Source organism: Oncorhynchus mykiss, chromosome 6 (genome assembly GCF_057628025.1).
Source record: "Oncorhynchus mykiss isolate SJ-2025 chromosome 6, ASM5762802v1, whole genome shotgun sequence".
NCBI classification, from domain to species: domain Eukaryota; kingdom Metazoa; phylum Chordata; class Actinopteri; order Salmoniformes; family Salmonidae; genus Oncorhynchus; species Oncorhynchus mykiss.
Window position 1 is genome coordinate 29,723,030 of NC_143027.1, and position 26,915 is coordinate 29,749,944.

Below are 26,915 nucleotides of genomic sequence, written 5' to 3' on the forward strand. Positions count from 1 at the left end.
TCAATGAACTAATCACTGATCATAATCTTGATGTGATTGGCCTGACTGAAATATGGCTTAAGCCTGATGAATTTAATGTGTTAAATGAGGCCTCACCTCTTGGCATCCCGCAAAGGCGGAGGTGTTGCTAACATTTACGATAGCAAATTTTTTTACAAAAAAAAATGACGTTTTCGTCTTTTGAGCTTCTAGTCATGAAATCTATGCAGCCTACTCAATCACTTTTTATAGCTACTGTTTACAGGCCTCCTGGGCCATATACAGCGTTCCTCATTGAGTTCCCTGAATTCCTATCGGACCTTGTAGTCATAGCAGATAATATTCTAATCTTTGGTGACTTTAATATTCACATGGAAAAGTCCACAGACCCACTCCAAAAGGCTTTCGGAGCCATCATCGACTCAATGGGTTTTGTCCAACATGTCTCTGGACCCACTCACTGTCACAGTCATACTCTGGACCTAGTTTTGTCCCATGGAATAAATGTTGTGGATCTTAATGTTTTTCCTCATAATCCTGGACTATCGGACCACCATTTTATTACGTTTGCAATTGCAACAAATAATCTGCTCAGACCCCAACCATGGAACATCAAAAGCCGTGCTATAAATTCACAGACAACACAAATATTCCTTGATGTCCTTCCAGATTCCCTCGGTCTACCCAAGGACGCCAGAGGACAAAAATCAGTTAACCACCTAACTGAGGAACTCAATTTAACCTTGCACAATACCCTAGATGCAGTTGCACCCCTAAAAACTAAAAACATTTCTCATAAGAAACTAGCTCCCTGGTACACAGAAAATACCCGAGCTCTGAAGCAAGCTTCCAGAAAATTGGAACGGAAATGGCACCACACCAAACTGGAAGCCTTCCGACTAGCTTGGAAAGACAGTACCGTGCAGTACCGAAGAGCCCTTACTGCTGCTCGATCATCCTATTTTTCTAACTTAATTGAGGAAAATAAGAACAATCCAAAATTCCTTTTTGATACTGTCGCAAAGCTAACTAAAAAGCAGCATTCCCCAAGAGAGGATAGCTTTCACTTTAGCAGTGATCAATTCATTAACTTCTTTGAGGAAAAGATAATGATTATTAGAAAGCAAATTACGGACAAATTACGGAAATCTGTGTATTCCTTCAAAGCTCAGTTGTCCTGAGTCGGCACAACTCTGCCAGGAGTTTTTCCTAGCCACCGTGCTTCTACACCTGCATTGCTTGCTGTTTGGGGTTTTAGGCTGGGTTTCTGTACAGCACTTTGAGATATCAGCTGATGTACGAAGGGCTATATCTTTGTATGTTGGTATAGTAGTGTATAGTGTTAGTTATTGCTATAGTATCACTATAAGATGATGTTATAGCATTCCTTTAAGATTACTGTAGTTATTCTATAGTATGTCTGAATTTACCACAAGAATACTATGATTTTTTTGTGATATTTATATAATAATATTTTTTATAGTAATCCTAATAGTGCTTTTTGTAAGGGGTGCTCCAAATCGTTTTGAAATCGGAGCTGAAGCTCTATCATTTTCCTGTCTTGCCACAGCACTGAACCGCGACACATTAAAGCATATGATTGGTCTAGTTATGTAAGGGATCAAGGGGATTTGATGTTTTGAAGAAACGCCCCTCAAAATTAGTGGAGTTGAATGGAGCGAGAACGTTCTCTGCGGAGTTTAGAAAACTAAAAAGATTAGCATGGTAGCGCTGTTTCATGTACAATGTTGTCAACAAAAGTAGGTTGCTGTTACTTCAGTCCATATTGCTGAATGCAGCCTTTTGACAGCATGTACTAAAACCAATTTAATCCACTTGCATTAGTCCCTTCGTTTGGTGATTGGCATTTAGGCTGTGACAACAAGGCAGCAGATAGACCTACGTTTTAGCAGGGAAGTTTGGTACAGTGGCCTGATTTGTAACTATGAAATCAATTTGTCAAACAGATAGTGAACCGAAAAGTGTACGTTTGATTCTAAAAGGACAATTAATATAACAATGATTTGGTTAGTGTGTAGGGGCAGATTTATATAATTAATTCTTCAATTTCATTAACTATTTACTTTATTTATTCTGATCAGTGGAACAATTATCATTCTTAACAATGGGCTAAAATATAGGGTAATTACTGTTCTTGTCAGCAAGAACACTACGGTTATTCCACTTTGTGTCCTTAAATTGAAAGCAGTCTATAGACAAGTAGACTATCTATTTATCTATCTATCTATTTATATTACTATCTATTATTTGGTTACCCAATGCCAATAACCATTATTATTATCTCCTGTGCAGAGACTTGGCGTAGTGGTAACATGTCGCATGCAACTTCCCACCTGAGAACAGGGAACAATCCCTGCTTTCAACCTTCCCACTGTTTCTAGCATTTGCCTGTCTCCCCACATTTAATTTTTGTCTAAATAAAGTGTCAAACCACCTAAACATTTATTTTATTTTTTATATTATCATTCTTTAAAATGTATTTAATACTCATGGTTTAATTTGTTTTCTTAAGTATTACTGTACTTTTTCTGATTGTAGTGACAAGGTAGGTAAATGATGATCATCATGACACAATATTACAATTTCAAGCCTTTGGGTAAGAAGTGAAAATCCCACACTGTTACCTTCAACATGATCAATTCATGACATACTAAACTAAGAAAAATAACAAATGAGTGTGTGAACGTCAATTACCTTACTGTTAGAGGTAGAAGGGTGCCACCTCTTGAGCAATTTTAGAAATGCTATTGGCTAAAAAATACTGCACCTTAAGGGAATCTTGTAATGTGAGACAATGAAGTAACAGAGACTGGTAATATTCAAGGGTTTTAATCTAGAAGTAAAAAGACTCAATATAAATATATTAAATTGTTGTCAGAGATCATAGTACCCTCAGCAGGAGAATTCTGTACAACTCTAGTTGTGGATCACTATTTACAGTTGAGGTCAAAGATTTGGGGAAAAGTTGGAAGGTATAAGGAACTCCCTCCTATACCGAACAGCAGCAAATCAAGTCCTTCTGCCACATTTATCATCTTAAGGCTTAAAAATCTTTAAAAAACACAACAGAGGGTGATGTTGGACAGATGCATTGCATTCCCATTCTAGTAACTGGTACTTAAGGGTGCTGATGTTTGGGAATAATCAGTCAAGGCTTCTTGGACTCAATGATCCTCAGACATCGCTTGTAGAGGCGAATAGGAGTCCCTCTTTTTGAGTCTTCACTTGTGCTCTGAGCATTAAGTCTTCCTCTTTCCTCCATGCTTTTAAGGACTTGAATTAGGTCAGTGGCTTGGGAAAATCCAGCAGTACAGCTACAGCAAGAGAGCAAAGAAAAATATATAAATACTTGAACCGACAGACAAATGCAGTTATTGTGCATATGGATTATTGTTATTAGATTGACAGTAGGTAAGACACGGACACATTGCATGTAATGTTACAATGAACAATTAGCCTTGTGAAGAGATCCATTGTGGCTCATTGCAAATCTATCATCCTTTGAATTTGAGCCACCAACCTTTTCCCTCCATGACAGTCTTGCATACTCGGCACATTGAAGCAGGATAGAGATACAAAGTCCTGCAGGAGGGATTGGAGAATTGTGGTCTTCTCCAAGTGTCTGATCTGATCAGCCAGCCTGAAATGTGATGGAAAAAGATAGAGGGACAGAAGAGACCAGCGCTCCAGGGAGAGAGCCAGTGGATGAGGAGAAAAGGTTAAGAGAAAGACAAACACTATCAGAAAGGAAATATGTGAGACAGTGTGTGTGTGTGTGTGTTTGTGCGCGCGCGCGCATGTAACATGTGCGTCCATATTGCGTAGTTATCTAACCCAGCAGGCCCTAACCCTCTAACCCTTAGTTATTTAAGGCAGCTGCAAAAATACTTTAACAGTCCATTTTAGTTACAAAGTGCTCAGGATACATTGTACCAGTGGAGGCCCCTCAGAGGAGGAAGGGGAGGACCATCCTCCTCAGTGAATTCCATAAAAATAGAAATAGTGAAACATATGAAAAAAGTTATGCTTTTTAGATAAAACTATACTAAATATATTCATGTCACCAAATAATTGATTAAAACACACTGTTTTGCAATGAAGGTCTACAGTAGCCTTAACAGCACTCTGTAGGGTAGCACCATGGTGTAGCCGGAGGACAGCTAGCTTCCGTCCTCCTCTAGGTACATTGTAGGGCTGTCCCCTACAACAACAAAAATCTTGGTGACCAAAAGTCGTCTGTTCTTTCGACCACTCGATTGGTTGACATTTTTTTTTTTACGTGTATTTTTCCATATATAGACCCACCCTGTGTTTTAATCAAATCAACTATATGCTTGTCTGATGCCGTTTGATGAAATAAGACACAAATGACTCAAGAGGGAGCAGAGATCAAGATCATCAGAAAAGAAAAAGCTGACCAGATCAACCTCCTCCCGCTCCTACTGGCTTTCGCAGGTTCTGCCATTACTCTCCTGAAGTTGCCGGTAATAGGCTACACTAGGAGTCTGCAACTATTTTCATGTGGAATGCAAATTTGTCTTACAATTTCTACCGATCAGCGTGTCAGTTATGGTTTTCATATGAACATTTTCGTGTTATAGTTTCATTTAATTGATGAATAACGTCTTTGTATCTCAAATTCATTGGGATGTGGTTAATCAAAATTCTATCCAACTCTAAATGAAAATGATACAAACCTACATAAAGCCATCAAATAAAAACATTGCAGGCTGTAGGTAGAAAATATCCTAATAAAAATAGATCTCCTATAAATCACATCTGCAACGAACTTTAAACATTGTATCAACTATCAACTTGGGTCCAACCCGAAGCTCACACTAGCAGACTTGTAACATAAAATATTCTGGGCACCCAGTTTCCCACACCAGTAAGCTCGGGACAGACTCATCAGGTCGACCTATTTTATGACTGTTTCCACTGGATCCGAGCATAACATTTTCCCCTTTCACGCAGACTGGTTATCGAAAGGGATATTTTTCAAATACTTTGAGGAACTATTGTCATTTTCAATGTGTATGTAAAAACCCGACTTTGTTTGCTTGCTGTTTGAGGTGAAGAAAACACTACTTTGAGAAGCTCCACAGCTCATTAGAGGTGGTGCGTTAAGCCAATCAGAAATACTATTTGATCCCCAAATCGGTACATTTATATGCCTATAGGCCTACTTCTATGCGTAATCAGTGCGCGTCCTTAGTCAACATTGACAGTAGCGCTCCAAACAAAAGACAATGACTAAATTGACAAAACTTGTAAATGGAATGAAACTTGTTTCTCACAAGTGTAGCATAGGTTGTGCGCTCTGCAAACAACTTGTCCACTCTGACAATGAGAACGGTAAAAGACTGGAATAATAATATATTGAATGCATTAACAGAAATGAACATAACCAAACAAACATTGCAGATTAGAAATTATAGGAACTAACAGTAAATGTAGGAATTGATAGACAACAAAAATCAAGCCAAACAATTCACGCAATGAAGTTATGAAACAATGATTTTGCGCATTCTGGAGAGCAAAGAACATTGTGCATTTTAGCCACTTCTTCTAAAACTGTGCCATCCCCCCGCGGTCTCTGCAATGGATTAGTTCACTGAATCAGACTCGTGTGCCATAAAAAAATAAATACATATTTGCTACTGCTCAAAATATTATAATATTGGTCGACCAACAGCCTACTAAACAATCGACCAGTCCACTACATTGACTAGCACATTGACTTCAATACAAAACCTAGGAGGCTCATGGTTCTCACCACAATTCCATAGACTTACACAGTAATTATGACAACGTTCTCCAACCAATCAGAGCTCTTGCAGCATGAACTGACATGTCCACCCCATCAAAGGATCAGAGAATGAATATAGTACTGAAAGCATAACCTACAGATAGATAGCGCTGCAGTACATACAAAGTCGTGAGTAGTAGTTGACTGAAGGAGAGAAAGACAATAGTTGAAAAGTTTTGAAGGAGAAGCAAGAGAGAGCTAGCTTTATTTCATTGTATTTTTATTCACCTTCACTTAAGTAGTGAATACAACTTGCTAGTTTAGCCTATTCAAACACCTGACTCAAATAGAGAGGGATGCAATGTTAGCTAGCTGGGTATGTCTATGCAACACTGGAACTCTTCCAAGTCAAGGTACATTTTCGGTTTTATTAATTTATTGTCACCGTGGCCCACCGGTGTAGCTGCTAAACTGCTTGCTGACTGTACTGTTCTGCATGAATGTAGCGGCTTTACTAACACGTTAGTTATTGTAGCTATGTTGACTAGGTATGACGTTAGCTAATATGGTGACAATGATGTAGGCTGTGTGTAGCGGTTAGCGGTTATGATATGAAGGTTTGGGTTGGAAAGGTTTTTTCGCCTGGTCACAGACAGCTGATGTGTTGTGCAGTGAAGTCCACAAGCGAAGGGAAAAGGTGAGAGGAGGAGAGCGCGTAGATTCAAGAAGGAATTATACAATGAGCAAAATTATCAATCTGTTTGTATGTGGCTGCAATGAAAGTGAACGGTTAGCGTGTGATCAGGTGTGTATTTATTCCGCCCATTCGGTTGAATTTTTTTTTCTTAAAACGGAAGCAAACGGAATGGGGATAAACATACCTGAATTTGTCCAATAGAAACTTTAGTTTGCAACTGTTGGACTAATGATTACACCCTAGATCAGCTAGATGCAGGTAAGAGTGCGCCAGGCAGTATTTAATGTGTCACTGTCTGTCACCTTGATGACAAATGTTTCTCTCGCCCTGTGCACCTACGTTGAAAACGTTCATTCATAGGCTAGGTTGTAGCAACTTCATGATAGGTATAGTTTTAAAAAATTGTATCATGTAGTAGCCTAAACCTATCAATGTTACATTGAGCTGGGTGAATGGGATATGAATGACAGTCATCCAATATGCTGTAATAGAAATAAGGCCATGCTCATAAAAATAAACATCACTGCATTGTACTGTATGGATACTTTCTCACCTGTGGGTGCAATCACAATGGTACACAGTCTTTGATCCCATGTTGTGGAGATCATATCTCTTCTCTAAAGGGGGTATTTTGTATTTACATTCATCCAAATGCTTGAGAGTGCCACAAAGAAGCATATTATCTGTAACACAGAGAACAAAACAGAACATAATGAAGCTAGCTGAGTCATGAGTAAGTTAGTGTCCTTTGTAATTATTGGGACAGTGAGGCATTTTTCTTCTTTTGACTACATCAAGCTTGTGACTCTACAAATGTGTTGGATGCATTTTCTGTTATGTTTCAGATAAGATTTTGCCCAAGATAAATGAATGGTAAATAATGCACTGTGTCATTCTGGAGTCACTTTTATTGTAAGTAAGAATAGAATATGTTTTCCAACACTTCTACATTAATGTGGGTGTTACCATGATTACAGATCATTCTAAATGAAATCGTGAACAATGAGTGAGAAAGTTAGACCCACAAATATCATACCCACCCCCCTTTAAAAAAATGCTACCCTCCCCCGTTATTGTAATGATGAGAGGTTGGAATGTCTAGGGGGTATGATATTTGTGCGTCCGTAACTCACTCAACATTATCCATGATTCATTCAGGATTATCTTTAATCACGGTAGCATCCTAATTACTGTTGAAGTGTTTAGAAACATATACTATTCTTATTTACAATAAGTGACCCGAAAATGACATTACATTTTTCCATTAATTTCTATTGGGCACAAAACAATCTGAAACAACCAAAACAAACAGAAAATGCAGCTAACACATTTATAGTCACAAACATGATGTAGTCATTGCGCACTATGAATATGGAACCAAATTCTTAACTTTTGACTACTTTAATACACAAGTGAATTTGTCCCAATACTTTTGGTCCCCTAAAATGGGGTAACTATGTATAAAAGTGCTGTAATTTCGAATTAAAGCTGACAGTCTACACTTTAACCGCTCTTGGGTAGGGGGCAATATTTTCACGTCCGGATGTAAAGCATGCTCAAAGTAAACTGCCTGTTACTCAGGCCCAGAAGCTAGGATATGCATTTAATTGGTAGATTTGGATAGAAAACACTAAGGTTTCTAAAATAGGTAAAATAATGTCTGTGATTATAACAGAACTGATATGGCAGGCGAAACCCAGAGGACAAACCATCCCCCCAAAAAAACAATTCAGCCTACCACTATTTTCAATGGCTGTCACTTTTATTATAAGTTGAAGTCCTCCCAGATTGCAGTTCCTAGGGCTTCCACTAGATGTCAACAGTCTTTAGAAAGAGTTTCAGCCTGGTTTTTGGCGAAATTAGCCAGAAATTGTAGTTTTTCTAGGTTGCTCTCATTTTGGCTGTAGTGGTTCCAAGCGTGTGAATGAGAGATAATAACGATTCTCCGTCTTAAATTTTATTGTTTATTTACGTATTAGGGTACCTAAGGTTTGATTATAAACGTTGTTTGACTTGTTTGGAAAAGTTCATTAGTAACGTTTGGGATGCATTTTGATGGAGGGAAGCTGGGTGGATTATTGACTGAAGTGTGCCAGCTAAACTGAGTTTTTATGGATATAAAGAAGGACATTATCGAACAAAAGGACAATTTCTGATGTAACTGGGACATTTTGGAGTGCCAACAGAATAAGATCATCAAAAGGTAAGGCATTTTTTATATCGCTATTCCTGCCTGGTTGAAATATGTTTTTCATGCTTTTGTATGCGGGGCGCTGTCCTCAGATAATCGCATGGTGTGCTTTCGCCGTAAAGCTTTTTTGAAATCTGACACAGCGGATGGATTAACAAGAAGTTAAGCTTTATTTTGATGTATTACACTTGTGATGTTATGAAAGTTAAATATTTATAATTAGTTTGAATTTTGGGCTCTGCAATTTCACCAAATGTTGGCCAGGTGGGACGCAACCATCCCACATGCCCATAAGAAGTTAACCTCACAGTCATTGGATAATTTCTTATACAAATAAATGCTTCACTGTCCCAATAATTACAGAGGGTTCTCACTGTATATCTAGAATGGCATCATCAAGCTTTTCCTAAAAAGTAAAATTAAAGCTTGGGGCAGTTGCAGGCTGGCCAGTTACCAGACTGATAGTGGGCTCATGGAGAAACACAAAACTACTACCTGTTGTCATAGATGGTGCACTCTCAGTAGGGGTTTGTATTAGAGGTGTGGTCCTTAGCTTTGAGGAGGCGGTCCTTTTAGTAATTGTGTTCTTCCAAAGGGTAGATGAGGTCATCGCAGTTGCAGATGTTGTTCTCTTATTTGAGGGCATTGTTCTCTGAGTTTGAGATATTCTCCTCTGGGTTGGTGATGCAGTCTTGTTAGCTGAGGATATGGTCGTTGGTGTTTTAGTTATCTGTTCCAAACAGGCTTTGCCTCGTTCCCCCCTCCAGCGGCGAGGCTGAAAGGTATCTCCTCTTGGAGGGCCACAATGGTGAAGTTTCCTAAGGACCTTTGGGAGTTTGGGACTTTTGGGTATAAGAGTTGTGGTTGTTAAAGTTGTTGTCTGTGGATGGGGTGAAGGCTTTGGTGTTGATGTGGTCCTCTGTCGTGACCGTGTTTTTTTCTTTGTTGTAGCTTGATTTTGATGTGAGATCGTTTTTTCAGTTCTTGATCCAGTCTTTTGTGTAGCAGTTTTCATTTTTACCTGTGATGTGGTTGAAATCATTTTCGAAGCAGTTCTCTGAGTTGTGGGTGTGGTTTTCTGTTTTTGTGATGCACTCCTCGGTATCAGGGATGCAGTTGTCTGCATCCCTGACGTGCTGGTCGTGCTGGTCTGTGTTTGACTTGTGGTTGTTTGAGTTGTGAATGTTTTCTTGCCCCTGCTGCATCCTTTCCTGTGCTTGATCTGAAAGGTGTCTCCTCTGGGAGGACCTCTTGTAACACAGTCCCGTGAAGGGGAAAATAGCTTGGGGCGGTTCCCTTTGGGGACTAACCTGGTTGGGCTAGACAAGGGTCTCACTGTAACCAGGTTTTCCCCGGTGCCTGCTGAGGTTTGGGGGTCACTGCTGCCACCATGTTTACTTGTCGTGCGGTTGATGGTGTAATCTTTGGGATTTTTGAAGACTGCATATGGGGCCACCTTGGCCACCTTGCACCTGCACAGAGCAAAAATTGACTTATTAGACAGGCCAAACATGCCAAGAGAGAATCCTTTCATAAACTCATTGGCAGTGTTGGGGTCGTTACTTAAAATAAGTAACGTATTACGTCCATCAACAGTAACATATTACTTTACTTATCACTCCCTGGGAAAAGTAACCACTTACACTACTATATTACTTTTGTGTTACACCCCAAAATATTGTGTGCCCTCACTCAATGTAAATGTTATGTAACTTAGGCCTATACTCTAACACAAGTAACCTAATAATGACAAACACAAAATCTACAACATACCAAGCTACAAGCTTGTTCACCTCTCCCTGGGCTAAACGCCTGTCATCCTGAACGATTATAATCAAGCCTGGGTTGTTTGGAGGGGGTAGGCCTACATAGTCATCTTCAGCAGCAGTGATCAGGCCTTGGGGGTTTTCCGCTATGAGTTTTGTCTTGGCGTGTTGCTTTTGCAGGTGCTTCAAGAGATTGGAAGTTGTGTTTCTAGCAGTGAAGTGTTTTCTCATGCCTGGGCACAGTTTATGTTTTAAGGTTATATTCTTGTAATTTTGTCCTCACACCACATCAAAGTTTACTTTAGTTGCACAAATAGAAAGACGGTTTGTTTTTTACTATTACAAACTGTGTGTGGGAGGGGGAAAAAAGGCCACAAGTAATGGGAGTACTTCCCCACTGAAACTCAACGTTTTAGATGCTTCTGCCATTTTTCATTGCCCTCACTAAAGCAGTTTGTAGTAGTGCGTTCGTAAACAGGAACTTGGTGCGAGGACGTCAGACTTAGGTAGAAAACAATACTGGGAGGGGGGTTAAAAATGGCGCCAACAGAGAGGGAATAATAATCACAAATATTTATTTGGATCCATAACTGTAATGGGAAGGGTAACAAAAGTAACAACAACCTATCTTTGATCAGTCACTATAGTATTATTACTTCAAATTGGAACAGTATTTTATTATATTACTTGTTACCGCAAAATAATATTATTATAACGCTTTACTTTGTAACGCTTTACCCACAACGCTGGCCATAGGTCTCTCTGTATTTTTCCCAACAACTCACAACATTTTTCTAATTTTGTATACATGAGCTTACTGGTTGTATTATTTGTAATTTCAGAGTCACTGTATATTTCATATGGGGGGGGGGGGGGGGGGGGGGGGGTAATTACATGATCTAATACAATCTAAAAAGTTTCACTGCGTATTTTGAATACAGGGAATTACTTTTAATTTTCAATGTTTTGCTGGGATGAGAGTGAGGGGGCTGGATATCAGGCAAGTTATCACAAGCATCTCAGTTAAAACTGGAGAGTTTCTGCTGCAGTTTCAATTGCCCATCATATGATCCTTATTCCATTTTTTGATGAAACAATAGCATGTCCCATATTACTATCCTTATCACAGTATTATAGAACAAAGTCCATGTACTGTAAAGACTTGATCAGGACAATATCGCTTACACACACTACATTATTTCTGACAGACAGTACTCACATTCCCCACCAGTTAAGCTCAGTACATTGACTCCTGGGAGTGAACTCGAAGCAGGGCATCTTGAGGAGATTGAAGAAGCTGAAGCCCACCATATTGGAGATGGTATCATTTACACGCTGGAGGCACTGGCGAAACCTGATGACAACAGAAAGAAGGGTAGGTAATGCCAAGACCGTGGCATTAAAGGGAAATTTCTAAAATGTTGAACTTCATATTCATCATATCCAGCCCCACCCCAACATATGTGAAAATGGTGTTACTTTGTGTTATAGTAATAAAAAAAGAGAGGAATATAAGCGTTTCCAATGACAATCAATCAATTAGTAGGCAATGCATACGCACAATTGCTTAAAATTACATGATACACACCGATGATGTCATTGGAAACACTTATCTTCCTCTATCTTTTACTACAAAACATAGAAATGCGCTATTTTAACATATGTTGACGTTGGGGTGCTGCTCGAAATAATGAATGAAGTTTAACATGATAGAAACGTCCCTTTAAGTCATCAGTTTTCCTAAGCTTACCATTGCTGTTTTAAGCTCAAGCAACAAATCAGGGATCTCTCACCCAAGAAATAGTTCAAATAGGTTGGCAAACTTGGCATGTTGTCAGCCAGAGAAAATCACACTGTGTTGTATAACACTTATTATTATTGAATAGTTGATGTTTCCCATAATTTCTTTAATGCCAATGTGTCCAACAGAGCCACATATCGTTGTTGCTTGGTATTCACAGGGAGAAGTGACAAGTCAAAACATGACATTTTACAGGAAGATTTAAATTGCTTACGAGGAAACATGAAGTGACGTGCTATACATCGGTTTAGGGCCGGGTAGGGAATGTTGATTCATAACTAGGGCACAGGCAGGGCTCGGGTATCACTCAATTGATCACTAACATTTTGAAGCCGAGCCATGGACGTGCTCTGCTTTAGAGCTCTTCACAGGCATGGATTTTAAGCCTGAGCCCGACCCATGTCTGCGACGTTCAGGCCTGATTACTTCTGCCAAAATTAAAGGCCCTGCCTGAAGCGTGAAATCAGAAATAACTTCCTCTGTTAATAAATTCTACTAACAACAAAATAAGTTATTTCTGATTTCGGGCATGGCTGGGCCCTAAATTTGGCAGAAGCAATCGGGCCTGGGTACGGTACGGTAGGGCCTGAATGTCACGGGCATGGGTATGGCTTAAAAGTCATGCCCGTGCAGGGCTCTAGTGCTTACTGTGGAATGAATCATGTGTATGACCTTGTCAGTTAAACCTGGGAGGAGAACGAGACTGCATCGTCTGTCTGGCATTCATGCATAAAGGAAATTAATCAAAGTATAAGCGTACTACACAAACATCGGTCTTGTGTTCTGTGGCAACTCAGAGCTAGGAGTTGACACCTCACTTAGATCTCCAAAGTGTCTGATTAAGAGTCCTGAAAGAGACGGGCAATTATTGCTCACCCTAAAAAAGGTTCTAAATAGAACCTTCTAGAGTTCTTTGGTTTGTTACCTAAGGGGAACCCTTTTTGGTGCTAGGTAGAACCCTTTGCAGAAGGTTACCTAGAACATTCTATGTATGGTTCTTCATAGAACCTCCTGTAAATGGTCCTACCTAGAACCCTAGACAGGTTCAACAAAGAATGCTTTTATCTTTGAAGGTTTTTTCCTAGAATCCTATATGAATGGTTCCACCAACCTTTATTAGCCTTTAAAATTGTACTTTTTATAACAATACATTACATAAATCATAAGGTCTTTCTTTGAGGGCCTAGTTAGACCCTAACAGGAAACACCTGGTTTACAGGCCAAATCAAATTTTATTTGTCACACGTGCCGAATACAACAGGTGTATTTCACCTTATCGTGAAATGCTTACTTACAAGCCCTTAACAAACAATGCAGTTCAAGAAATGGAGTTAAGAATATTTATTTTAAAAAATATATTTTTTAATAAAAGTACAAATTCAAATAAAATGTATCACAATAATATTACATAACAATAACGAGCATATATACAGGGGGTACCGGTACTGAGTCAATGTGCAGGGGTACAGGTTAGTGGAGGTAATTTGTACTTGATGGTAGGGGTAAAGTGACTATGCATAGATAATAATAAACAGTGAGTAGCAGCAGTTGGGGGGGGGGGGGGGGGGGCATTTGATTAATTGTTCAGCAGTCTTATGACTTGTGGGTAAAAGCTCTTTAAGGAGCCTTTTGGACCTAGACTTGGCGCGCCGAGACTGCTTGCTGTGCGGAAGCAGAGAGAACAGTCTATGACTTGGATGACTGGAGTCTTTGACACCGCCTAGTATATAGGTCCTGGATGGCAGGAAGCTTGGCCCCAGTGATGTACTGGGCCATACACACTACTCTCTGTAATGCCTTGCAGTTGGATGCCAAGCAGTTGCCATACCAGGCGGTGATGCAATTGGTCAGGATGCTCTCCATGGTGCAGCTGTATAACTTTTTGAGGATCTGGGGACCCATGCCAAATCTTTTCAGTCTCCTGAGGGGGTCTTGGTGTGTTTGGACCGTGATAGTTTGTTGGTGATGTGGACACCAAGGAACTTGACGCTCTCGACCCGCTTCACTACAGCCCGTCGATGTTAATGGGGGCCTATTCGTCTCTCCTTTTCCTGTAGTCCACGATCATCTCCTTTGTCTTGCTCGCATTGAGGGAGAGACTGTTATCCTGGCATCACACTGACAGGTGTCTGACCTCCTCCCTATAGGTTGTCTCATCGTTGTCGGTGATCAGGCCTACCACTGTTGTGTCGTCAGCAAACATAATGATGGTGTTGGAGTCGTGCTTGGCCACGCAGTCGTGGTTGAACAGGGAGTACAGGAGTGGACTAAGCATGCACCCCTGAGGGGCTCCGGTGTTGAGGTTTAGCATAGTAGATGTGTTGTTGCCTACCTTTACCACCTGGTGGCTGCCCGTCAGGAAGTCCGGGATCCAGTTGCAGAAGAAGGTGTTTAGTCCCATGGTCCTTAGCTTAGTGATGAACTTGGTGGGCACTATGGTGTTGAACGCTGAGCTGTAGTCAATGAACAGCATTCTCACATAGGTGTTCCTTTTGTCTCAGAGGGAAAGGGCAGTGTGGAGTGTGATTGAGATTGCGTCATCTGTGGATCTTTTGGGGCTGTATGTGAATTGGAGTGGGTCTTGAGTTTCCGGGATGATGGTGTTGATGTGAGCCATGACCAACCTTTCAAAGCACTTCATGACTACCGACATGAGTGCTACGGGGCGGTAGTCATTTAGGCAGGTTACCTTGACATTCTTGGGCACAGGGACCATGGTGGTCTACTTGAAACATGTAGGTATTACAGACTCTGTCAGGGAGAGGTTGAAAATGTCAGTGAAGACACTTGCCAGTTGGTCCGTGCATGCTCTCTCCTTTTCCCTGATAATGCTTCTGGCCCCACGGCCTTGTGAATGTTGACCTGTTTTAAAAGGTCTTGCTCACATCGGCTACAGAAAGCGGGATCACACAGTCCTCCGGACCAGCTGGTGCTCTCGTGCATGCTTCAGTGTTGCTTGCCTCGAAGCGACCATAAAAAGGCATTTAGCTCATCTGGTTGGCTCGCGTCACTGGGCAGCTTGCAGCTGGGTTTCCCTTTGTAGTCCGTAATAGTTTGCAAGCCCTGCCACATCCGACGAGTGTCAGAGCCGGCGTAGTATGATTCAATCTTAGTCCTGTATTGACACTTTGCCTGTTTGATGGTTCATCTGAGGGCATAGCGGGATTTCTTATAAGCGTCTGGATTAGTGTTTGGCTCCTTGAAAGCAGCAGCTCTAGCTTTTAGCTCAGTGTGGATGTTACCTGTAATCCATGGCTTCTGGTTGGGATATGTTAGTACAGTCACTGTGGGGACTACGTCTTTTTTATGGGGGAGTACGACTTTCTTTTCATTCACCTTATTTTATTGGTGCATGCATTGTGGTAATCCAAATTGGGGTGCCATTTAACAATGCACTATGCAGAAATCACACCTCCATTTCTCCATTTCCTTGTTGCAAAAAACAACTTGCTTTATGTGACAAAACAAGCAAGCATAGTGTAGAGAATCATTGTTCCAGCTAAACTGTGTTCCATCTAAACTGCTGTGAAATATATTTTCCATAACCCAAAATATTGTATTGTCAGCTGTTTGAAGCAGGTGTACAAAACCGTAAGTAATAGATACAAAAGAACTTCAGAACGGGAAGCATAGAAATAGCCCACATAGAACAGATATAGAGCTTCTTAGACTTGCTTTCAATTAGAATGAGAGATCTATAACTCACATTTCGATTTGAATTTGATTGGGTTGCCCAAAAAGTTACATATTGCAGCTTTAAGCCTATAGCATATTTACAGTTTTACTGAGTGGGGAAAAAAACATAGACTACAATTTGTACTCTAAAGCACTGAATCAAATGATCTGATATAGTATCATTGGTACAATGGCACACTCTACCCGACATTCCAGAAAAGAAAAACACCTATCAGTTAGCAGATGAGCCATGCACCATACCCCTGAAAAATAAAGGTCAGCATAATGAAAAGTCTGTCTTTATTGAACAGTATTGAGTTATAGCTCTAAGGTGTTCCCCTTCAGGGGACTGGAATGTATGTTTGTGTCATGCCTGGAATGTGATGGATGCTGCCCAGGGGCTACACATTGAGGCTCACCTTTTGTCACAGTCACAGTGTGAGATGGTGAAGAAGTTGGGATTGAAAACACCATAGTTCACTGTGAAGGAGGGGATAGTGTTACTGCAGTGGTCATGCTCACGGCAGCACCCGTCTGCTCGCTCAAACATTCCTACAACAAGAAACAAACAGTGGAGAGACTAAATAAGTCTCTCTGATCATTAAATACACATTTCATGTGTAATGACACATTACTACTAGAGGTCGACCGATTATGATTTTTCAACGCTGATACCGATTATTGGAGGACCAAAAAAAGCCGATAATGATTATCCGGCCGATATACAGTGGGGCAAAAAAGTATTTAGTCAGCCACCAATTGTGCAAGTTCTCCCACTTAAAAAGAAGAGTGAGGCCTGTAATTTTCATCATAGGTACACTTCAACTATGACAGACAAAATGAGAAGAAAAAAATCCAGAAAATCACATTGTAGGATTTTTTTATGAATTTATTTGCAAATTATGGTGGAAAATAAGTATTTGGTCACCTACAAACAAGCAAGATTTCTGGCTCTCACAGACCTGTAACTTCTTCTTTAAGAGGCTCCTCTGTCCTCCACTCGTTACCTGTATTAATGGCACCTCTTTGAACTTGTTATCAGTATAAAAGACACCTGTCCACAACCTCAAACAGTCACACTCCAAACTCCACTATGGCCAAGAACAAAGAGCTGTCAAAGGACACCAGAAACAAAATTGTAGACCTGCACCAGGCTGGGAAAACTGAATCTGCAATAGGTAAGCAGCTTGGTTTGAAGAAATCAAATGTGGGAGTAATTATTAGGAAATGGAAGACATACAAGACCACTGATAATCTCCCTCGATCTGAGGCTCCATGCAAGATCTCACCCCATGGGGTCAAAATTGTCACAAGAACGGTGAGCAAAAATCCCAGAACCACACGGGGGGACCTAGTGAATGACCTGCAGAGAGCTGGGACCAAAGTAACAAAGCCTACCATCAGTAACACACTACGCCGCCAGGGACTCAAATCCTGCAGTGCCAGACGTGTCCCCCTGCTTAAACCAGTACATGTCCAGGCCCGTCTGAAGTTTGCAAGAGAGCATTTGGATGATCCAGAACAAGATTGGGAGAATGTCATATGGTCAGATGAAACCAAAATAGAACATTTTGGTAAAAACTCAACTTGTCGTGTTTGGAGGACAAAGAATGCTGAGTTGCATCCAAAGAACACCATACCTACTGTGAAGCATGGGGGTGGAAACATCATGCTTTAGGGCTGTTTTTCTGCAAAGGGACCAGGACGACTGATCCGTGTAAAGGAAAGAAGGAATGGGGCCATGTATCGTGAGATTGAGTGAAAACCTCCTTCCATCAGCAAGGGCATTGAAGATTAAACGTGGCTGGGTCTTTCAGCATGACAATGATCCCAAACACACCGCCCGGGCAACGAAGGAGCGGCTTCGTAAGAAGCATTTCAAGGTCCTGGAATGGCCTAGCCAGTCTCCAGATCTCAACCCCATAGAAAATCTTTGGAGGGAGTTGAAAGTCCGTGTTGCCCAGCAACAGCCCCAAAACATCACTGCTCTAGAGGAGATCTGCATGGAGGAATGGGCCAAAATACCAGCAACAGTGTGTGAAAACCTTGTGAAGACTTATAGAAAACGTTTGACCTCTGTCATTGCCAACAAAGGGTACATAACAAAGTATTGAGATAAGTATTTGGTCAATAACAAAAGTTTATTCTCCAACATAATTTGCAAATAAATTAATTAAAAATCCTACAATGTGATTTTCTGGATTTTTTTTCTCATTTTGTCTGTCATAGTTGAAGTGTACCTATGATAAATTACAGGCCTCTCATCTTTTTAAGTTGGAGAACTTGCACAATTGGTGGCTGACTAAATACTTTTTTGCCCCACTGTACATATGTTTGTATATGTAATAATGACAATTACAACAATACTGAATGAACAATGAACACTTATTTTAACTTAATATAATACATCAAATATATTTAGTCTCAAATAAATAATGAAACATGTTAAAGCTGGTTTAAATAATGCAAAAGAAACAGTGTTGGAGAAGGAAGTAAAAGCGCAATATGTGCCATGTAAAAAAAGCTAACGTTTAAGTTCTTTGCTCAGAACATGAGAACATATGAAAGCTGGTGGTTCAGTATTCCCAGTTAAGAAGTTTTAGCTTGTAGTTAAAGGAATTATGACGCGTAGACTATTTTTCTCTATACCATTTGTATTTCATATACCTTTGACTATTGGACGTTCTAATAGGCACTTAGTATTGCCAGCCTAATCTCAGGAGTTGATAGGCTTGAAGTCATAAACAGTGCTGTGAAGCAAGCATTGCTAAGAAGAGCTGCTGGCAAACGCCGTGAAGGTTGAATGAATGCTTAAGAGCCTGCTGCCGCCTACCACCGCTTAGTCAGACTGGTCTATCAAATCATAGACTTAATTATAATATAAATAACACAGAAATATGAGCCGTTGGTCATTAATATGGTCAAATCCGGAAACTATAATTTCGAAAACAAAACGTTTATTCTTTCAGTGAAATACGGAACCGTTCAGTATTTTATCAAACGGGCAGCAACCCTAAGTCTAAATATTGCTGTTACATTGCAGAACCTTCAATGTTATGTCATAAATATGTAAAATTCTGGCAAATTAGTTCGCAACGAGCCAGGCAGCCCAAAATATTGCATATGCCCCGACTCTGCTTGCACTGAACGCAAGAGAAGTGACACAATTTCCCTTGTTAATATTGCCTGCTAACATTAATTTATTTTAACTAAATATACAGGTTTAAAAAAATATACATCTGTGTATTTATTTTAAGAAAGGCATTGATGTTTATGGTTAGGTACATTCGTGCAACGATTGTGCTTTTTTCACGAATGCGCTTTTGTTAAATCATCCCCCGTTTGGCGAAGTAGGCTGTGATTCGATGATAAATTAAAAGTCACCGCATTGATTATATGCAACGCAGGACCAGCTAGTTAACCTAGTAATATCATCAACCATGTGTAGTTAACTAGTGATTATTTTTTATAAGATAAGTTTAATGCTAGCTAGCAACTTACCTTGGCTCCTTGCTGCACTCGCGTAACAGTTGGTCAGCCTGCCACACAGATTCCTCGTGGAATGCAATGTAATTGGCGTCCAAAAATGACAATTACCGATCGTTATGAAAACTTGAAATCGTCCCTAAAGAATCGTCCTTGTCAATTAATCGGTCGACCTCTAATGGCTACAGTGGGTGGTCAGTAGTAGCACCAAGCACTAATGTTATAGATCAATAAGTAAGATGTGATATAGTACTTGCTGGAAAAGAAGTAGGCCTACAGTACACACATGGCAACTCCAATGAGTTGTCCTGATCAAATAGGCTACAGACAAATAGGGATAAGGAATGATAAAGTGAAGAGTGCATACATGCAAACTATAAATGAATGAGAGAAAAATAAAGATTAAGGTTAAAGAAAGATATGGAATTGAGAATTAAGTTACAAATAAAGCACTCAAATTTCATTCAAGTCTGGGCAACTTCAACTCATAAATCTTTAAGGTTGTGCCCTGTGCCCAATTTGAGGCTAAATATTTTTTTTGTTATTAACTCTGTCCTCTGTGTGACTGTCCCAAATGTTGTCCAGAAACAGCTATCCTTGTGGCTCTTGTTTTCACTATACTTTACATTATGAAGCAGCCCAAATATGGTTTTAAGAACAGAAGGCTTTCCCAACTTTGAAAAAAATTAGCTGTAGGCTATGTTATAGGCCACTTTGATACAACATGACAAGGTATTGCAATGAAACAGCAGGGCGCAGGTCTCGAACCCTAGACCTTCTAGCCCGAGGTCCGGCGCGCTGTTGACTGTGCCGCAAAAGCATGCTCGTGCGGCAGGGTCGATTTCCGCGCTTATAAACACAGGGTCGTTACAGTATATACTATTATGTGATATTTCATACAGAGTATAATATTCACTCTTCTCATTAATAAAAAGTGTTGAGGGTGTGAATTACAGAATTACAAATGTATAGATACATTTATACTGTAAGTAGCCTACTGTATTTTGAGTCTATTGGACACATATTGCTATCTGAGCAGCTAACCGATCGCTGCAGCTGTACATAGTCTATTGGTAAATAGCCCACCCATTTTCACCTACCTCATCCCCATACTGTTTTTATTTATTTATTTTTATTTTTCTGCTCTTTTGCACACCAATATCTCTACCTGTACATAACCATCTGATCATTTATCACTCCAGTGTTAATCTGCATAATTGTAATTATTTGCCTACCTCATGCCTTTTGCACACAATGTATATATAGACTCCCCTTTTTTTCTACTGTGTTATTGACTTGTTAATTGTTTACTCCATGTGTAACTCTGTGTTGTCTGTTCACACTGCTATGCCTTATCTTGGCCAGGTCGCAGTTGCAAATGAGAACTTGTTCTCAACTAGCCTACCTGGTTAAATAAAGGTGAAATAAAATAAAAATAAAAAAACATGTATCTGAAAAACATCTCTGGTGATCAGCATGTGTGAAGTGTAAATATTATTCTACTCACCTAACTGCTTGTAGTCAATCGCTTTGCTTCCAGTGCCACACCAAAGTGTCCCAGGAAATACCCACGCGCGTTTCCTACGGGATTTTGCACCCGAAATATGTTGTTGCTCCAATGGGTAATTTTTCGTCTGTTTGATAAATCCATCGACAGGACTCAGTGGGCACAGGTTGTCTGGACTCAACAACGCCCTGATATTGAAGAGGGATAATTCCACAAGGCTCTCCGGGCGCGTTTGGTGGCAACGAAACAGGTAACTGGCAGTGGCTACAGGGTCGTTGTTAATTGAGCATTTTACAAGCTGCTTCTCTGACCATTCGCTCACATATAACATCAATGTATGAGTCCCGACCATATTTCGGAGGAAGCTTAGGCGCGTGTGTCCTAGTCCAGTGAAACTCGTCCTGTGGCAGAAGTTGGCGTTTTGCGCGTCGGTCCCTGCTGACATCTTCACATCATGGGCACTTAGCAAACTGAGCAATGACAAGCACAGAACAAATTGCAGTAAACGTTTGTTTATCATATCAAAAATAGACTAAATGATATTAATACATAAATTAAAAAAGTAACAGCCGTCTCAATAGAGCTCTCCAGTTTGTAGTCCTAAAAACCGGAAATTAGTTGCCTCTAGTTCGTTCAGTCCGCCACAGTGGACGCGTCATAATACCCATAAAAACACCCACATGGTTCCAATGTTTTTTCAGACATTCATTTTTCACACCGTGAATTGTATAAACACTTCAAATTAAGTGTATGTTTGGTGTAGGCTTACCTTGGCGTGACGTTTTGTCAACCGTGTAATTCTCTCTCAGACAAGGTGAGATTTATGAATACATTCGTCTCAATTTACTCAAACAAAATTTAAACGCTAATTAGCAACAAAGACTTCCTGCAAGAAGCTCCTGCACACAATCTCTAGCCTACACTGTCAGCTACCGACCAGCGCGATCAGAGACCTGTGCCTAATCCATGATGAAATCATCAACTGTATTGAAATTAATTGAATAAAGTTTTGAACTTCTAAGGTCTGCTTTCAATGGCTTAGCTAGCCACTGACTACACTTTAGCTAGCTACTTAGCAGAGCAGCAGATCAAAACATTATTTTGTATTACAAGTGGTGGAAAAAGTACCCAATTGTCATACTCGAGTAAAACTAAAGATGTTGGTATCTAAAAACATAGGGATCTGGACTGTAAGATTCATAGTATTACTCTTAGTAACCCTGCCCCAGTATCTATAATGTGGGACATAGAAAGGAATACCTCAGCAAATCGCTGGAGGCTCAACACCTCATTGGTAGGGGACACTGGCTTCCAAGGCTACATCAGGACAGAGTTTATGAAATTCCTTGAATTCAATGATACAGCAGAGATTTATCCTACAACCTATGGGTCTAAGGTGATATTGATGAGTAAAATTATGTATTTTCTTCAACCTTGAAAAAGCTAGTACCAAATGTTTAGAACTTGAGAAGAAAATAGAAGGTCTAGAACAGGGGTGTCAAAGTCAAATGGACGGAGGGCCAAATAAAAAAATCAGCTACAAGACGAGGGCCGGACTGTTCGAATGTTCATTGAAAAATTTTTAAATGACGCATATAGTCTAGTGAACCTAATTGAACCTACTGAAAACCTAACAAATATATTACAATATGATCAGATAAATAAAGCAATATTTTCTTATGGCTCTGTCAGTAATCTTTAATTTTCAACAGACACAAAAGACAAATTTCCTTTATATAAATATCCCCATAACATGAACATTAAATGAAAGAAACCGGTATTCAAGGCACCATCAGTAGACTATATTTTCTATTTTAGCAAAAGTGGGCTAAATTTACTTCAAAGAAAAAACAATAATAGCAATTTTCTATCATCCACTCAACTGAAATATTTTTAAAATATAATTGGATTGAAATACAAAAAAATAAAGTGCAAAAATCTATTAATCAAAAACAAGACTTTGTTTAAGGAGAAGTAACATGCAGTGAAAACAAATATTAAATTTTAACTTTTAAACTTGAACTGAGTAAAAACTCTAAATATGTGATTGCACAGTAATGTTCACTTGTTTGAGGTTGAGGGTGATACTTGGTGGTGTCCCATCTTTTCCACAAGTTCATCAATGTTCGGGGTAAGGCTCTGAGCTGAAGAAATCCTCAGAATTGAGTGGAGGTGTTCAGCAGTAAGTCGACTTCTGTGTGATGTTTTGTTCAGGTTCATCAAAGAAAACAGTTGTTCACACAGGTATGTGCTGCCAAACATAGACAACGTTTGAGCAGCCTGGATGCGCAGCTGGGGCATTGTGCCGGGGAGGAAACGGGCGAACTCCGCAGCACCCACTGCCGCATATTTTGCCCTCAGTGCATCATTGCATTGGAGGTCAATCAACTCCATTTGGAGGTTTGGTGGTGAGCTTTCCACGTCAACAGCAAATGGGTTACCGAGCAGTTCCAACCTGCTTTTTTGTGCTTCAAAGTCAGCAAATCGGCGTCGAAAGTCAGCGGCAAGCATACCTATTTTATCAGCCAACTGTGTGCTCGGGAACGCACTGGTAGAGAGCTTCTCTTTCATGGTCTGGCAGCTGGGAAAGTGGCTCAAATTTTCTTTCCGCATCTGCGTCTCCCACAGAGTCAGTTTGGTTTTAAATGCCTTCACTGTACTGTACATATCAGAGATGACACGATCCCGACCCTGCAGCTGCAAGTTTATTGCATTCAGATGACTCGTAATGTCACACAGAAAAGCCATTTCACACAGAAACATTTCGTCTCGGAGTTGTGTTGTGTCTTTCCCTTTGCTGTCCAAGAACAGACAAATCTCCTCACGAAGCTCGAAACATCTTTGAAGCACCTTTCCCTGGCTTAGCCATCGCACCTCTGTGTGATAAGGCAAATCACCATGCTCCGTTTCTAACTCCGTCAGAAATGCCTTGAACTGGCGGTGATTCAAACCTTTGGCTCTGATAAAGTTAACTGTGCGCGTGATGATGCTCATTACATGCTCCATTTTCAAGGCTTTACCGCACAACGCTTCCTGGTGTATGATACAATGATAAGCTGTCAGCTCACCTGTCGCGTTTTCCTCTTGCATCTTTTCCCGTATCTTCGCCACCAGTCCGCTCCTGTGTCCACACATCGCAGGTGCTCCGTCGGTTGTCAAACCCACGAGTTTTTCCCAAGGCAGCTCCATCTCATTTACACATCTTGACACCTCTTCATACAAATCATGCCCCGTAGTTGTGCCATGCATAGGACGTAAAGCCAAAAACTCCTCTGTCACGCTTAGGTTGGAGTCCACTCCGCGGATGAAAATTGACAACTGGGCAATGTCAGAAATGTCGGTGCTCTCATCCACAGCCAAGGAATATGCAATAAAATCTTTTCCCTTTTTCACAAGCTGCTCTTTTAGATTGATGGACAACTGGTCTACTCTCTCGGCAATGGTGTTTCTGCTCAGACTCACATTTAAAAAGAGTTGCCTTTTTTCTGGGCAAACTTCGTCACAAACTTTAATCATGCAGTTTTTGATGAAATCCCCCTCCGTAAATGGCCGGGCTGATTTAGCGATCTCTTCTGCCAAAATAAAACTGGCCTTGACAGTTGCGTCCGCGTGTGTGTCCGCGTGTTTCGTTTCATAATGTCGTCTCAGATTATACTCTTTCAGTACCGCCACACTTTCTCCACACAGAAGACACACAGGTTTTCCAGCTACCTTCGTGAACATATACTCCGACTCCCACCTTGTTTGAAACCCCCGGTTCTCAGTATCCACCTTCCGTTTTGCCATTTTTGATGGGTATCTGAAAGTTAATTTTACTGTGATGCTGACGACTGCTGTGCCAATAAATATTGAAATGAAGCAGCCTACTGCTCGGTGCGTCACCTTTGCATTGTGGGAAATGTAGTATTGGTGCGTGTAAAAGATCTGCGGGCTGCCGGCTTGCTGCGGGCCGGTTCTAATAATAAATCAAGATCATCCCAGGGGCCGTAAAAAACCTTCTTGCGGGCCGGATGTGGCCCGCGGGCCTTGACTCTGACATATGTGGTCTAGAACAATCACAGATGGCCATAGCTGAAAATCTAACACAGCTAAATGAGGCAAAGAGAGTACTAGATGGATTGCTGAGAGAGAACGTAGAAAGAAACCTATGATTTTTAACACAGATACTATGATCATGGGAGTAGAGCCAGTTGACTTTTGACATTTCAACTCAGGAAACAGTCTGGGTTGACAATAGTACAGAAAATTAAAAGCACTAATTAAGACAAACCTTTTCTGTACATACCAAAATAAATATCTGATGCCTTTGCTAAGTTCTGTAAGATATTGTACTCTAACACAGACATGTGGGGATGTCAACAGAATTGATCCCTATTTGGATTCCATTAATTTACCCAAAATAGATCAAGCTGCCTCAAAAAACATTGATGTTCCCATAACAAGGGAAGAGATTGAGGACACTTAAGAGATTGAATAATAATAAAAGTCCTGGATCAGATAGCTACTCAAATTAGTTTTATAAAAATTGTATTGACCTCATTTGCCCACTGTTGGAGAGGGCCTATTCCCATGCTCTCCAGAAGGGGGAGCTCCCGCTATGCTGGAAGAAGGTGATTATATCTGTGATCTTCAAAGCACTTAAAGATCCACAGAATGCTCCACATACAGGCCAATTGCACTTCTGTAAAATCTCGTCCTCCATATTGGCTAAACGTTTGGAGGCAGTGATAACAACAATAATACATCCAGACCAAATAGTTTTCATTCCTGGTCGTCACCAACCTGACAACATACGTAGATTGCTTAACATTATGTCCCACCCAATTCCCCAACTAGTGCCACGCATGGCATTGGCACTGGATGCTGAAACGGTCTCTTCCGAACATTTGAAAAATGTAATTCAATGGATTCAGTCATTATACTCATTATACTCTGCCACACAAGGCATAGTCCGAGCTTCTCTCAGTCTATCCGGCTGGAACAAGGATGTAGGCAAGGTTTCCTTCTCTCGCCACTCCTGTTTGCTATAAGAATTGAACTCTTATCTCAAATAATAAGGAACAATGCTAATATCAAAGGAATAAAGTTAGGAGATTAAATATTTTGATTTGTTTAACAATGTTTTGGTTACTACATGATTCCATGTGTGTTATTTCATAGTTTTGATGTCTTCACTATTATTCTACAATGTAGAAAATAGTTTTAAAAATCCTTGAATGAGTAGGTGTGTCCAAACTTTTGACTGGTACTGTATACAGTGGCTTGCGAAAGTATTCACCCCATTGGCATTTTTCCAATTTTGTTGCCTTACAAACTGGAATTAAAATAGATTTTGGGGGAGTTTGAATCATTTGATTTCCACAACATGCCTACCACTTTGAAGATGCAAAATATGTTTTATTGTGAAACAAAGAAGAAATAAGACAAAAAACAGAACTTGAGCATGCATAACTATTCACCCCCCCCCGTCCCAGTCTCAAATCTCTGAAAGACTGAAACAGGTTTTCCTCAAGGATTTCCCTGCATTTAGCGCCATCCATCATTCCTTAAATTCTGACCAGTTTCCCAGTCCCTGCCAATGGAAAAACATCCCAACAGCATTATGCTGCCACCACCATGCTTCACTGTGGGGATGGTATTCTCGGGGTGATGAGAGGTGTTGGGTTTGCAACAGACATAGCATTTTCTTTGATGGCCAAAAAGCTCAAATTGTGATTGTGTCGAGGCACAGATCTGGGGAAGGGTACCAAAAAATGTCTGCAGCATTGAAGGTCCCCAAGAAAATATTGCGCAATCGGGGGAGAAGAGCTTTGGTCGGGGGGGTGACCAAGAACGTGATGGTCACTCTGACAGAGCTCCAGTGTTCCTCTGTGGAGATGGGAGAACATTCCAGAAGGACACACATCTCTGCAGCCCTCCACCAATCAGGCCTTTATGGTGGAGTGGTCAGACGGAACCCAGTCCTCAGTAAAAGGCACATGACAGACTGCTTGCAGTTTTCCAAAATGCACCTAAAGACTCTCAGACCATGAGAAACAATATT

General features: G+C 40.5%; 1 protein-coding gene across 3 annotated transcripts; it reads right to left on the reverse strand.

The window, feature by feature from the left end:
* Positions 1-2,813: 2,813 nt before the first annotated feature.
* LOC110525684 (group 3 secretory phospholipase A2) lies at positions 2,814-21,799 on the reverse strand. 3 transcript variants are annotated; one of them, XM_036979799.2, is made up of 8 exons: positions 21,642-21,799; positions 20,873-21,342; positions 16,299-16,431; positions 11,623-11,757; positions 9,133-10,109; positions 7,000-7,129; positions 3,521-3,640; positions 2,814-3,314 (listed from the first exon to the last, which is right to left on the reverse strand). In XM_036979799.2, exons 2-8 carry the CDS (start codon positions 21,315-21,317, stop codon positions 3,149-3,151), a joined length of 2,106 nt encoding a protein of 701 aa, XP_036835694.2. In that variant the 5' UTR covers positions 21,318-21,342; positions 21,642-21,799; the 3' UTR covers positions 2,814-3,148. The 3 variants fall into 3 exon arrangements, with proteins under 3 accessions (XP_036835694.2, XP_036835692.2, XP_036835695.1); XM_036979797.2 differs by lacking the exon at positions 21,642-21,799 and having other exon boundaries at positions 20,873-21,526; XM_036979800.2 differs by lacking the exon at positions 21,642-21,799 and having other exon boundaries at positions 9,948-10,109; positions 20,873-21,517.
* Positions 21,800-26,915: the final 5,116 nt, after the last annotated feature.